The sequence below is a fragment of the Lagopus muta genome, chromosome 8 (genome assembly GCF_023343835.1).
Source record: "Lagopus muta isolate bLagMut1 chromosome 8, bLagMut1 primary, whole genome shotgun sequence".
Classification (NCBI taxonomy): domain Eukaryota; kingdom Metazoa; phylum Chordata; class Aves; order Galliformes; family Phasianidae; genus Lagopus; species Lagopus muta.
The window spans coordinates 15,122,770-15,136,115 of NC_064440.1; the positions used below are offsets into that span (position 1 = coordinate 15,122,770).

General features: G+C 38.7%; 1 protein-coding gene across 11 annotated transcripts in view; it reads right to left on the minus strand.

Annotated features, from left to right (window-relative positions):
* ITGB6 (integrin subunit beta 6) overlaps nucleotides 1-13,346 on the minus strand; it is a 48,915-nt gene that overhangs the window by 10,007 nt on the left and 25,562 nt on the right. For all 11 annotated transcript variants that reach the window (XM_048953495.1, XM_048953489.1, XM_048953488.1 and 8 more), the window contains 5 exons: nucleotides 9,459-9,548; nucleotides 4,589-4,723; nucleotides 3,979-4,396; nucleotides 2,845-3,067; nucleotides 492-589 (listed from right to left, as the gene is read on the minus strand). In XM_048953495.1, the coding sequence (XP_048809452.1) occupies nucleotides 492-589; nucleotides 2,845-3,067; nucleotides 3,979-4,396; nucleotides 4,589-4,723; nucleotides 9,459-9,548 (964 nt within the window). The remainder of the gene's footprint in view (nucleotides 1-491; nucleotides 590-2,844; nucleotides 3,068-3,978; nucleotides 4,397-4,588; nucleotides 4,724-9,458; nucleotides 9,549-13,346) is intronic.

A 13,346-nucleotide genomic window follows, 5' to 3' on the forward strand; every position in this document is an offset into this window, starting at 1 on the left:
ACTGAAAGATATGCTTAGCCCTTAGGACACCAGAAATGTCTCAAAAAAGCCTGACAAGAAGAACATATTTGCGACAGGTTAAAGGATTGTGTCTGATTGCAGATGGTAATCAACCATCTGCATAAGGACTGGAGTCAGGTTTTGAATTTGTATGGCAAAAGAAGCCCCACTGGAACCTACTGTACAGGTGTGACAACCACAGGGACTTTCATCAGCCACTGATTTGCAGGAACTGGTACTTAAATTCTGTTCTTTCTTACATAAGCTGCTTAGCAAGTAGGTGCAATCCAATGAGTTAATTAACCTGGAGGGTTAATGCCAGTCCTGATCTGCATTCCCTACTTACAGCAGAACAACCGCAGACGGCTTGCTTTATGAGCCCTAATATAATTCTACAGCAGAAAAACAAAGCTACTTTCAAAGGTAAAATTACCAAAAGTGGAAGCTATCACTGATCACCCACACACCGAAAAGAGATTGAGTATACAAACCCTCTGCAGTGCTGACAGTTGCATCAACTGATTTGCATTTTTCATTGCATTCTCCCTGCAGCTTGTCATCAGAAGCCAAATGACATTCCACACAGCTCCTGTAGAAAATAATTCAGCAGCTCATCCATCTCTGTCTGTCCCAAAGTACTGATATAAAAGCAGCTACGTACGCATCTGCATTTTAAAAAGAAGCTAAACAAAAGGTCTTGTGCTATGGATACAGTGGTTCTCAGAAATACGATAGGCATTGCCACTAAAAAAAAAAAAAAAAAAAAAAAAAAGGCCACCCAAAAAAAACCAGCACTACCTGAATAAAGGTATTGTGAATAAGCTCTCTCTTGTCCTCTTTCTCTCCCAGCTTATTAGCTACCAGACAGAACCCCAGGCAAAGTTATTCATGTGGGACTATCAAAGACATGAGGTTACTCAGACATAACATTCATTTTCAAGTATAAATATTCTGAAGTAAGCTTGCACTAAATACCAGCCCAAGGAATGTCTATCAGATGAAAAATATTTGAAATTGACTTCAGTGAGATCAAGCTGGGGCACCTACTATAAGTCTTCCTTTGTTGAAAGTCTACTGAATAATGTATTTAAACACAGTTCAGGTGTCTCGACAGATGTCTCTCGAATGTGATTGCTTGTCTCAGGAATTACTTAGATGCTAATTATACTAATGCATTTATTGGAAAAGAATTTTCAAATCATTTACTTCATTTAACAGAGTGATGGCTAAAATATTTTAAACTACGGAGTCTAAACCAATTCTGTAAACCAAGTCTGTAAAAATCTTCCCAGAAACGCAATGTGAACTTTCATAAATTCAGAGTTCATTCATGGGAAGAAAAGGGCAAAAATGTAACAGAATTCATAAATGAAAAATTTTGATGAAGAATATATCTTGCTGATTCTGCACAATTAGCTTTGGTCAAGTTCAGGAGTTGAGACTCTAAGAACAGCCCTGAAGTACTTAGGGAAAGTAAGAAAGATTTTACTTTCTCAGCTTAAAGAAAGGAAAAGAGAATAACAGCAACAAAACATCTCAGGAAAACCTGGCCATCTGCTGTTGCACTGAGTTACATATATCCATGAGAATATGCTGAGGCTGCTGAGATTATCTTCTCATGATGGAGATGACCTCAACACTCACTCTGGAGATGCTGAATAGTCAAGGTGAATAGGTAATGGGATAGCCTCTATCTCATGGAGACAAATTGAGTGTTGTTGGTATTTTTGCCATGTTTTCCATGTTTCCTCATGCTACCACTCTCCTTTTCACAGCCATTAATCTCAGTCCCCTCTGACCTGTCCTCCTGGCACTCTTGGTTACCCTACCCCAGTCTGCCAAGTGTTACACTGGCTGCTCCTGCCCCACATCTCAGCAACGGAAGTAACTGCCATGGAGACAAAAGGTCTGACACTGCACAGAGTATGTATGTTTAAATAGGCTAATGCAATGCTCACCATGTAATTCAATACTTACTATTCTCTGCTAAACTGGGCAGAGCAAGGCAGCAGCATTGTACTTTGTGTTTCAAGCACCTGCGTGCAGAAGTTTCTTTACTTAAACTGTGCTCACTATGGCCAATGTGCATGAGCTTTGAACAAAATGACTGGCTTGCTTTTGTGTGTCAAATGTAGTGCTAGCATAAATGGTGATTATATTGTGTGCCACAGAAGGGTTTCTTAGCTCAGCTATAGGGTGGACTGGAAAGACAGGCATGAAAATGCAGTGGTGTAGAGCTGGTGTGGAGGAGGAATGGGCCTCCACTTTAAGCAACTAGGCATGACATAGTCACAAAACAAGATAGTTGGGCCTCCTTAATTCAATCAAGATTAACTTAATTTGTAAATATGCATGTGCAAAGCTTGAGCAGACAACGTCACCTTATTAGTTCATGTGTTTGTGAACAAATGCAAATTCCAAAAATTTATGAGTTTCTTCCCTGCGAGTCCTCATTAATTTGCCCAAATGACTGTGTTGGGATGGTTTCATTCTGCATTGTGGAGTGGAAGGAGACTGATCTGTATTTGTCTGAAGTTATCAGATAATCAGACTAAGAATCAGATTCTGATTCTTAGTATAGCCAGGGGCAGTACTGGAAGTGCTTTACTTGTGCTGCTTGAAGGTGATTAAATTGTTTTCCTCCACTTTGTTTTTGTTTTTATTTTTACAAGAATCATACTCTTGTTCATGTATGAGTTATGATTACTCCTCTCAACAGACAAGAGGCTCTTGGGTTCCAGTTTGTAAATCCAACCTGTTGTTGTGGCAATAAACACATTGCTGAGGCATTTTGGGAAATAGCTCAGTAACATCAAAATCAGAGACATAAAACCAGCAGCTTACCTTCTGGAACTGCAAGGGTCACCACACAGTGGGCATTTTTCACATGTTTGGCCTGAGGCCCCTGGATGAATGCACACACACGACCCGCAGATGCATTCACCTCTCCCGCTGCACAGCGTTCCATCCTCAGAAATGCAGGAGCTGGTGTCAGTTGTGCAATTACAGTATTCACCAGTCCACCCACTGTGGCACACGCATTCGCCACAGTCACAGTCTCCATTGCCTGGAAAAACATTTATTATTTATTACTGCAGCTCAGTCTTTCAATATGAATTGGAATGACAGCCTTTAAAATCATTCTTAATAACAGATATTTTCTCTATTCCAATACTTCTCACTCTTAAACCTCTTTCTTCCTCTCCTCTGTATTTCAGTCTTAAGCTAGTGGATCAAATTTTCACTTAGGCTGGCTGCAAGCCAGCGCAACTCTGTTCTCTTCACTGGAGTCTTCCACAAAGATTGTTATCTCCCAACAGTGCACAACTTAATGGATAAATCCTGTTTCATTTCCAGCAGCATGAATGCAGCCTATCTATTCAGCACAATCTCACTGCTGGTTCCTGCCTATTCAATACTATTCCCATTGTTTCAGTAGAATCACTACTGATTGATGATTCAATCAGATTCAGCTCAGGAAAAAATGACTAACACAACTCCTCACATTCTGATTGTATCATACTCACAGAAGCCAGAACAGCTGGAATCATCTGGGTTACTGGGTTAAATTATATTACATACAATATATGTAAATCAGAATGTGTCCCAAAATGGTTAGGAACGTCAGAGTGAAGTTGTACACTGCTTCACATCAGTGTATGTCAATAAACTTCACTAAACTTCTTTAAAGCTACAGCCATTACAACCGCTAAAACTCTAACCCATTGTGATAGAGGAGGGTACAGTCCAACAAAGTGATACCAGCTTCTATGAGCTGTGGTGTGGCTAAAGATGTTCCATTAAAAAATTTCAAAATAGGGTAAAAAATATATTTTAAATCTAAGGATCATGCTACTTTTACACATACTGATTGTAATCAAATATATAACCAAAAAAGAACTTCGCAGGCTCATAAGTAAGAGGGATACAACAGTACTCTAAATCACAGACACTAGACACAACCCACAGGGAGCTTACCTCCACACTGAAGCCCTCTGTGTCTCACACACGAGAAGTCATCACACTCACAATGCGCTCCGTAAACTCTTCCATACATGGATGGGTGGCAAACACACTGCCCGCAATAGCAGCTGCCTCTCCCGCTGCAGGAGCTCTGCTCCACAGAGCCCTTGCAGGATCCAGTGCTGAGAGCATTCTCATCACACTCGCAGTGTGGACCCATGTACCCGGGGTGGCAGACGCACACTCCGCACTCAAAAGTGCCTTTCCCCTTGTTGCATTTCGAGCTGTTCCTCTCAGCCTTGGCCTGGCAGCTGCAGCTGCACTGAGGGAGGATTTCCATTTCCAGCATGTCACTGAGACCCACTGGTTTTATCACAACATACCTGGTGGTTTTATCACAAGTGGGCAGACTTATGGTCACATTGAAGGAGACCTGGAAGAGAAAATGGTGTCTGCATACATAGAGTGCAGGGTATTCTGAAAATATATGCATAACATGGTACAAGAGTTTCTCTGCTTGAAGGAAGATTATTAAAAAAACAAAAAACCAAAACCCCCGAACTTTTTATACAGGTGCTTTAAATTCCTATGAATTAATATTTTTGGGAATCTGTTCCTTACTTACTGTGTCTCCCACTTTCACATGAGAGCATTTCCTCTGATGTGGAAAAAAGGTCCCATTGTTACAGATGGCAGTGAAAGAGAGATCAAGTCCTTCTGTGTCCCCAAAGACCTCCAGCTCTACTTCGGACCTCAGCTCCTTCAGGGAAAAGGAGTGTGATGAATGAAGAGATAACACTGCCACACGCAGCTGATGTCCTGTGTCTGTGTGATGTGGACTGTAACTTATCCCAGCTACACAGGAGTAAATGTGTTTGGTTTTGGCACTTTATTTACATACTCAATTGCAAGAAAAATGGAGAATGAGTGAGACAAAGAAAGTGCCGACAGAGACGGCTTTCAGCCGCAGAGTCCTATCAGTTTAATATCCGGTATCACGGTGCTTATTTCCTGCTCTTGTGGAAGAACAAATCAACATTTTATTAAATCATCTTTCATTATTAAGTACTCCATTGACTAATACAGGCTTTCTTTAACTCTGGTCTTACTGAGGAATGGATTTGTGCCTCTGTTTGCTTTGCTAGCACCAGGCTTTTCTTGATTAGCCAGCAATCAATATTTCTTCCTTGTTATCTCTGCTCTTAGAATCAAACCTCACAATCTCCCTTCCAGTTTGGCAAGCTCCAAGCTCAGTTTTGCCTCATTGTGGGCCTCTGTACCTTTACCTGATGTTTGCAGGACAAGAGCCAGAGCCTATCCCCACAATTAGCTCACCTAGCCTAGTAGCTCATTCTGTTCTCCTTTCTCACCCAATAGAAATTTTGGTTTCCTGAGTTGTCGGCGATGTTTCAAGCTGTGTTCAATAGTGTTGTCATTTCTTAAGTAAATTTGTTAAATCAAACTTTCATTTCTTAAATGAAAAAGGCTCTTTAGCTCACCTCCTGAATACTCTCATATCCTCTATTTTAATATATATTTAACTTCAAAATATTTTTATAGCAACTTAGGTTACACAACTTAGCCTTAATCCAAAGCCTGTAGCAGGACATGGGGAAATTCCCTATGACTTCATCAACTCATCAATCCAGTAAATGGAAATTTTTCAAAAGCACCTTAGCAATCACAGAGCAGAAGTCTTACTGACTTAGCTTTGTGCTCTTGCAAGCTTAATTGCTTTACAGAACACCCACTGTACTTCAATCAGGGCATGAGGATCTTGCTGATCTTCCTTCAGTGAGTCATTCAGTAAAGGCATCAGGATGATTCACTGGAGTAAAGGTCTGGGAAGGTTAAAAAAGTGATGCTGACTGAAACTAAAGGAGACTAGTTACAGGCCTACACAGACAGCATCTCCCTGTCCTTGTACACATCCTGGATTCTCTGGAATTTTTTATCGGGGGTGAGACTGGGTTCTTTTTTAAATGTCTTTTGGAAAACCTGGTCAGTAAACCAAAGCACTTTAAAAAAGGATAGCAACACATCCTGCAGGGTGTGTTTGCATAACATCCAGTGCTCTTTCCACCATGCACTCCATGCACTGGCCATCAGGCTGTTCATTTTGGTAGCTCTGGATGAGTTCAGTTTTTCCCCTTCATTTGTCCTGGAGTTGCTTATGCTGCTATTGGGCCAATGTAGAGATTCTTAGATGATGGTTTGTTTAGACTCCCACCAAAGGACCAAATATAGCGAACCTTAAGGTAAAACTGTGAGACTTTGCATGTATTAATGTTATATCACTGAATGTTCTCTCAGCTGCAAAATTACTACACCCAAGCACAATACATCCATGAGAGAAACTTAAATGCTGCTGAACACAAAAGTGTAATACATTGATTGAGTCGTGGTGTCTGTACCAGTTCACTTATGTTTCCCCTCCCGTTTAAACATATTATTTCTTTGTGTTATTGTTGTGTAAGTTAAAAAGGAGCAATGCACTGAAAAAAAAAAAGTTAAATATTTCCAAAATGGTAAAATCTTGAAATAACCTCAATCAAAATGCTTGATACCTGTCCCAGTGCAAGTTAGAGTGCAACTCTGCAATACAAAGCCAAACAGAATAAAGCAGGCAGAAATATGCTTTCAGGGGAAAATGAATCATACTTAACATGAGAACGCCTTGTAACAAACATTTTGACAGCTCAGACTTTCTTGACTTGTTTACTTCTTCTCTGAAGCTTTTCGATAATGGTGCACGGTAAACGTTATTAACAAACCTTGTGTTTGCACAGCAAAGGCTGTAGAGTACTTTAAAAGTGTTAAAAGATAGAGCCTAACACTACTCATCTGGGAAAATAGTTATTTACTCTGTTTTTGTAGGTGAAAAACCATAAACTCTGAGTGTTGAACTGCACTGCTAGGAGTAGTGTAAAAGGTTTACAACAAAACTGGAATATGTCAAATAAGGCGTTTTTCAGTGTTTCCTGCTTGGAAAGGATTCAATCATGAGGCAATAAGGTTGTTAACCTTAAAGGCTAAGCGTAATAAAATGGGCTCTGGGAAATTCTGAAATTGTGACATGTTGCTACTCGTACAGTTTGTACGGTGCAAAACATACATGAGCTTTTAAGAACCTATGAGCAACTGGTCGATGGCCCAGACATGCTGTACCTGCACTAGGACAGGATGAGCTGTGGCCCAGAGGCAGGAGCCCAGCTCCAGTAGCCTCCTTTCAGCTGCTCCAGGACAGACTAAGCACTGAGCTCCTTGCTTCCTCCAGATCCTGCCCACAGCTGGCTGAACCTGGGATGGTGCAAGTGAACTTTGTACTGCAGGAGACAGAAAATATCAGCATGTTCAAAAAGAGGAGTAGAAAAAAAAAAAGGAAAGAAAAGGAAGAAGCCAGGCTAGCATTCTGTCCCTCATCACCATTTCCTATTGCCATTGGAGAAAAAACAGCCCTGTGCTGGATGAATCATGCAGGTCATGTCTTCTGCTCGTATTTCTTAGGAAAGATAGGCTTATTGTTGTTCTGAGATAGAAAGGAGAAATGCTCTTCATTCTAACTGGCAAATATGAACGGTGAGAATGTAAAAAAATAAAAACCTTCCCAGCATCTAACAAGACCGAAGTTGCCATAACAATGCAACTAGAGGAAATGAGGAGGAAATACTGTTAAACACATAATATAACATTACAGTAAAATCACCAGGACATGTCACTGGGACAATTATTTTACATTTTCCCCATATTTGTTGGACAAAATCTGGTGTTTCAGCTGTTAAAGGCAGTAACATCTGTCTTTCTGTCAGAGCCCCATCCTCAAGAAATCCAGATGTGACAACTGACAGGTCAAACTCCAGAGGTGAAATCCTGACACCACTGCCCATTTAGGGCTAACTGTACTTCTGACAATTGTTTCTCCTTAATCATTATAATGCATTGACCCCACCAAAAAAAAGCCTTACAGTTCTTTGCTCATCTAAATTTTCCATAGGAAAGAATGATATTTTGTATTTCATTTTAAAATTGCAATCAATTATGCTGCACTTAGTAGACTTGAAAAATTTGTTTTGCTTTTCTATTATTATGTCCAAAATAATTTGGGGGCATAATAATAACTATATTATGCTGCAGGTAAGAGGAAGATCAGAAAAACAAATCAACCAGCCAACCCAGAAAGAAATAGAAAATGCCCTTCGCAAAGCATTATTTTTCATTGTAGCCAAAAGTTAGAGCAAGTTTCTAATAAAAAGGAGGATAAAAAGGAGTAAAGAGGAAACTCTGTGACATATCGACATATAAGAAGATGTACATATATATGTATGTGTGTGCATGTGTGTATGTATATACCTGTGTCAAACTGCCTAAAAACATTCCCCTGAAGGAAAGGGACCGGGTAGCAGGATTGCATTTTACAAACGAAGTTCTGAAGAGCAGCTCTGTACTTACCTTTCTGTCATATTCACAGTCTTTCTCAGCATTACCAAAAACAAACCATTTGAGACTTCTCTTGCCTCTTGTGTTTTGCTCTTCAAAAACCTCAAAACAGCCTCACAGGGGCAGCATCAAATTGCTAAATCAGAAAACAGCACTGATGACAGGGTAGTGCTTTTTCCCCAGACATTCCTGTGGAAATGTTGGAGCATTCTCCAGGGACAGTTACTGATAGGATGGGAATTATTGCCCTGCATAAGTTTTGAGCAGGAAGACACGAATTCCTATATTAAAGAAAGCTTTGAAACAAGTGTGAAATAGAGGACTACAAGACAGAAGACATGAAGATGTGAATTCTGCATTCCAGCACAAGTAAAGAGAGACAGAAGCACACAGGAATTTTGTTTGGAAAACCATGAAACATATAGCTTTAACTAACAGAGCAGTCAACCTCAAGCATTCACTGCAATCTCAATGATGTAACATACTTTGAAAATACCTTCATAATGCATGCAGAATATAGGATGGATGCACAAAAAATGCTTTTCAGCAAAGTGCTACAAAAAAGCTGCCTGTGCCATGGTACCTAACATCAGCTCTGTCACTCTCTGTACTTCACTGCAGAGCAAAGCCAAGTGCTAGTAACACAGTGCCCTATTCATTTGCTCAACAGTACTATGATCACTAATGGATAACATAAGTTAATTGTGAATTGTGTGACTAATGGAGGTGTCTCATTGCTGTAAGTCTAAATCTTGATTGTTAACGATTTTCAAATGGCAATTTTTACTTCCTAATCTACAGAGTGATTCTTGCCAGAGCATTCTGCTAACTGAGCATTTCAGTAGAGAGTAATATATTGTCAGTAAAAGTACTGGCTCTGCGCTCAATCCATCCTTGGAGCAAACAAAAATTCCCCTGTAGAGGTCAGCAACTAAACATACAAAATTGTTCTTGTCATCAGTACTGAAAAAGAATCAAAGGTGCTTGGATTTAGCGAATTGCACTCTAACTTTGAAAATGGAAGCACGTAGAAAGAAAACAGATTATTTTAACCTTACCTGATACGCAGCAATGATCAGCTGGAGAATATTTCCGGAATCCTCCTGCAGTCGACCAACAGTAGCTCCAGGAATAAGCTTTGCATAGTTCTGCAAACAGTGAAAAAAAAAGAAGAAAAAAAAAAGACTAGTTGACAGAGTAGGTGACAAGGACCTGCAGTCTGGAAATGAATGAACTACAGTGGAGCCAACTGAAATAAATGACAGTGACGTTTTCAAGGACTCTGGCTGATCCAATGGCACACTTGTCATATTGGAAGAGGTCTTAAGGAGAAGCATTAGTTTCACTGACAATTAGTGGGAAATAAGTTGCTAAGTGTGCTTACGAGTTTGACACCGGAGTATTTTCTAGCTTTTCTTTCTTTAACTTAGAATGAATATATACGCAACAGTTGTGTTTTTCTTTAAAAAAACAGAACAAACAAACAAATAAAAAACAAAAAATAGATTCAGCTGCTCAACTGTTGCTGTAATATTCAAGTGCCTTAGGCACAACATTCAGTAACGACAGCCACCTTCTTTTTGCCTTTCCATGCAACTGAACATCTTGAATTTTTATATAGGAGGACACAGAAATCTCTTAACAGAAAACCTCTTAGTTAAGAGATTTCTACTAAGGACTACAAGAACTTTGAACAAAGATGCTTAAAAATCTGCTGCTAGTTTCCAATTGCTGTAATACCCCACACATCTCCCAGTGATCAGGGGCTGTAGTTGACTGTATGTTGACTTTATGTTAATAAGATAATACCAATTTAATAATTGATTTCAGTGTAAAGTTTCTTCTTTCCTTTCTGCTCTCCTTTCCTTTCTCATTAAATTCACTGTGATGCTAAAATAACATCCAGCAGATAGATTTTAAATATACTTGGTTAAAATTTATCTTGGCTGATTGTTAACTACATGAATTTCAGCTGCTTGTACCTATGCCTTTTGAAAATAGCAAACAACCACAGCTAAAAATACACTTTGTAGCATTCATTTTTCTTCTACAATTCATCGTATCAGTGCTGTTATTTTAATCGAAAAAAATCCAGAGAACTATTAATAAATATGAATAATCTGGTAGCCTTATATCCCTCCTATGCTTCACATCTCCCAAAGCACTGTGATTACTTTATACATTATGTATGGAATACTTGTCATTCGTTGCAGTTCTGAAGTGCTATTGTAAATCAGTGGGATTAACTGCATTTTGTGTTCCAGCTGGTGACTTCACATTCCTGACTCCTCTTGTGCTTAGTGCTCTCTCAAGGATTCTCAGAATACTGAAACACTGCATTTTGTAGATGCGGACCTCCCATGAGCTGATTATACATTGGGAGGGAGACGATAAACCTGGAATTTAAAGTCTAGCACCCTTCTAATCTGTGGCATGCAAAACAAACAGCAGAGGTATTCTGTTCTGAAGACTTTCTCCTCATAGAAGAAAACTTCGCTGCATACTGATGCAAGGATGATGGAGCACACCCAGTGCAAGTGTGACCCTTCAGTTCCCTAGTTAAACCCCACCTCTCAGCACGTATTTCTGTTTAACCATTAATGGAGGCAATATGATGCTATTATATGCTACCACCATAAAATTATCCAGAGAATGCCACTGAGTTCAGTCTTTTAGCAAATATTCATTAAAAGATGAACTGCATTTTTCTAGCAATTCTCTCATTCACCATTAGTGAAATTTGAGAATTATATATTTGAGCTCAGCGGGGTTAAATTTAACTTCCAGCAGTGCAAATGACAGAAGAATTTTCAGCATAAATAAGGAGTTGTGCTAAATTTAATGAATAATCATTTGAAATTCTGAACAAGTTCTGAAGATTGGAGTATTTTTAGTCCAATTTTCAGCAGTGAAACACAGTTTGAAAAAAACTCAATTTTCAAGCTGTAATTTCTTGTGATGTATTTATCTATATGTATTCAAAAAAGAATAATTTTTGCCATTATCACAATGAGGAAAGGCTAAAGAGGGATTTTTTTCCCCTCATCTAGTTTGAATAAATTTTAAAAGAATTCTGTTTGAAATCAAATGATAACAGCACTAATGATAATTACTTGAGGGAATCTTGGAGTGTTTTCTTTTATACCAAAATGGGATTTAAAGTTCATAAAAATGTCACAGAAATATTCACCAATATTTTCTAACTGAATAGATTTAGAGAATAAATACACTCCCTGCTGCTTCGGTAAGGATCAGCAGAGACTAATAATGCAAAACATTAGACAAGTGAATATATTTTAAAATAACTTTTCTTTAAAAAAAAAATCTTTTTAAAAATCAAATCTCAAATGATCAGGGCTCAGTGTAAGAACTTCTGCTCTCTTGCATTTAATTCTGAGTGGGCTTATGTGCGTTTCCACGTGACTGCTTTAAAACATGGCCAACCTGGCAAGGAGAGCATCAGACCTCAACCTTCATCCTCTGGTTATTTCTATCCAGTGGATGCATGCTTGCACGAAGGATCAAAAACTAGAACCTGCTACGTTACAGGTGCATATATTCTGTGTGTGTACAGTCTATATTCAGTGGTATACGTACAATTCAATGGAAATTAAATGAAAATTCTGTTCAAGAGGATCAAAACAGCTGAATTATTTTGGGCTAAGTTGTTGGGGATTATATAGGGCTAGAAATATTGAATAGGCTTTTGCGAGTCTGAACACTGAACTTAAGAACACTGGAATCCATCAAGTTTATTTAAAGAGATGCTGACTGAGTCCTCATAGTCATTTTAATGCATGCTGGTCCTTAAGAACTGAATTATAAATAATAATGGTCCATTTTGGGATCTGATATAATTAGATGCTGCGTACAAGAAGAATTTAGATGAGCCATATGGATATATACTAAAGGATAATCAAGTTTAGGAGGTTCTCTAATAAGGAGAGTCCATCCACTGAGGCTTTTAGAAAATGCCAGAACAAGTGTGGTTTAATGGCGATGACCAAATGCCAATTCAGCCTCCTCACCCAGCTCTTCCAAGCTCCATCAACACGGCCCTTAACTCAAGAATAGACATCTCTGCCTTGCTTTGTTCTTTTTGAACTCTTAAATGTGGATAAGTGCATGTCTACATTTGTATTATAAACTAGAATCCTGTTTGTATGTCCTACATTAATCATGAAAGGAAAAGACCTGTACTCTGAGAACGACATATAAATTTTTGTGTTTGCTTTGTCTGATTTTCTGTGTCACCTACAGAATGGAAAGCAGAGCAGAACAACTATAGAAATCCAAATAAGTGACGGAAAGCAGTATTGAAAAGATGAAAGAAGCAGATAGAATATATTCAGTGGGAATTCTCTATACCCTACAAGATAGAAGATAACAGCGTTTTTTCTTTTCTAACTAAGAAAGTAACAAGAACAAAAATTCTACAGTTGGTTGAACAATAGCCTGCATTTTTCTTTAGCTATAAATCTCCGTTTAGTGTTCCCAGTGAACAAAGGGTGCCACTTGATAACTTTGATATTGGTATAACACTGACACAGGAAACTGAAATAGAAAACTGCTGATAAGAGCACTGTTGGCCAACTCTGAGGGTGACCACCTGCAATTTCTAAAGGAAAATATAATGCCATCAGTAAGAGAAAAGGTTTTTGGGACAAAATATAGCTCTGTAAATGAGAGGTACTTCCAAAGAACCTCCTAGAACAGCCCCTATTCCTGCAGCTCCTATTGACATTGGTGAAAATATCTCATTGTTATGAAGTGGGCCTCTATTAATGGATGAGAAATAATGAGATTTAACTAACGTTACTTAATGCAAAAAATTTTAACTCATCTATGCAGGTTCCCACTGCATTCATTAGTAAATGATTGCTTTCTTCTGCTCTGGATTTTAATTTTCACTCTTCAGCTCAGAATTCAATATACATTCTAAAAGT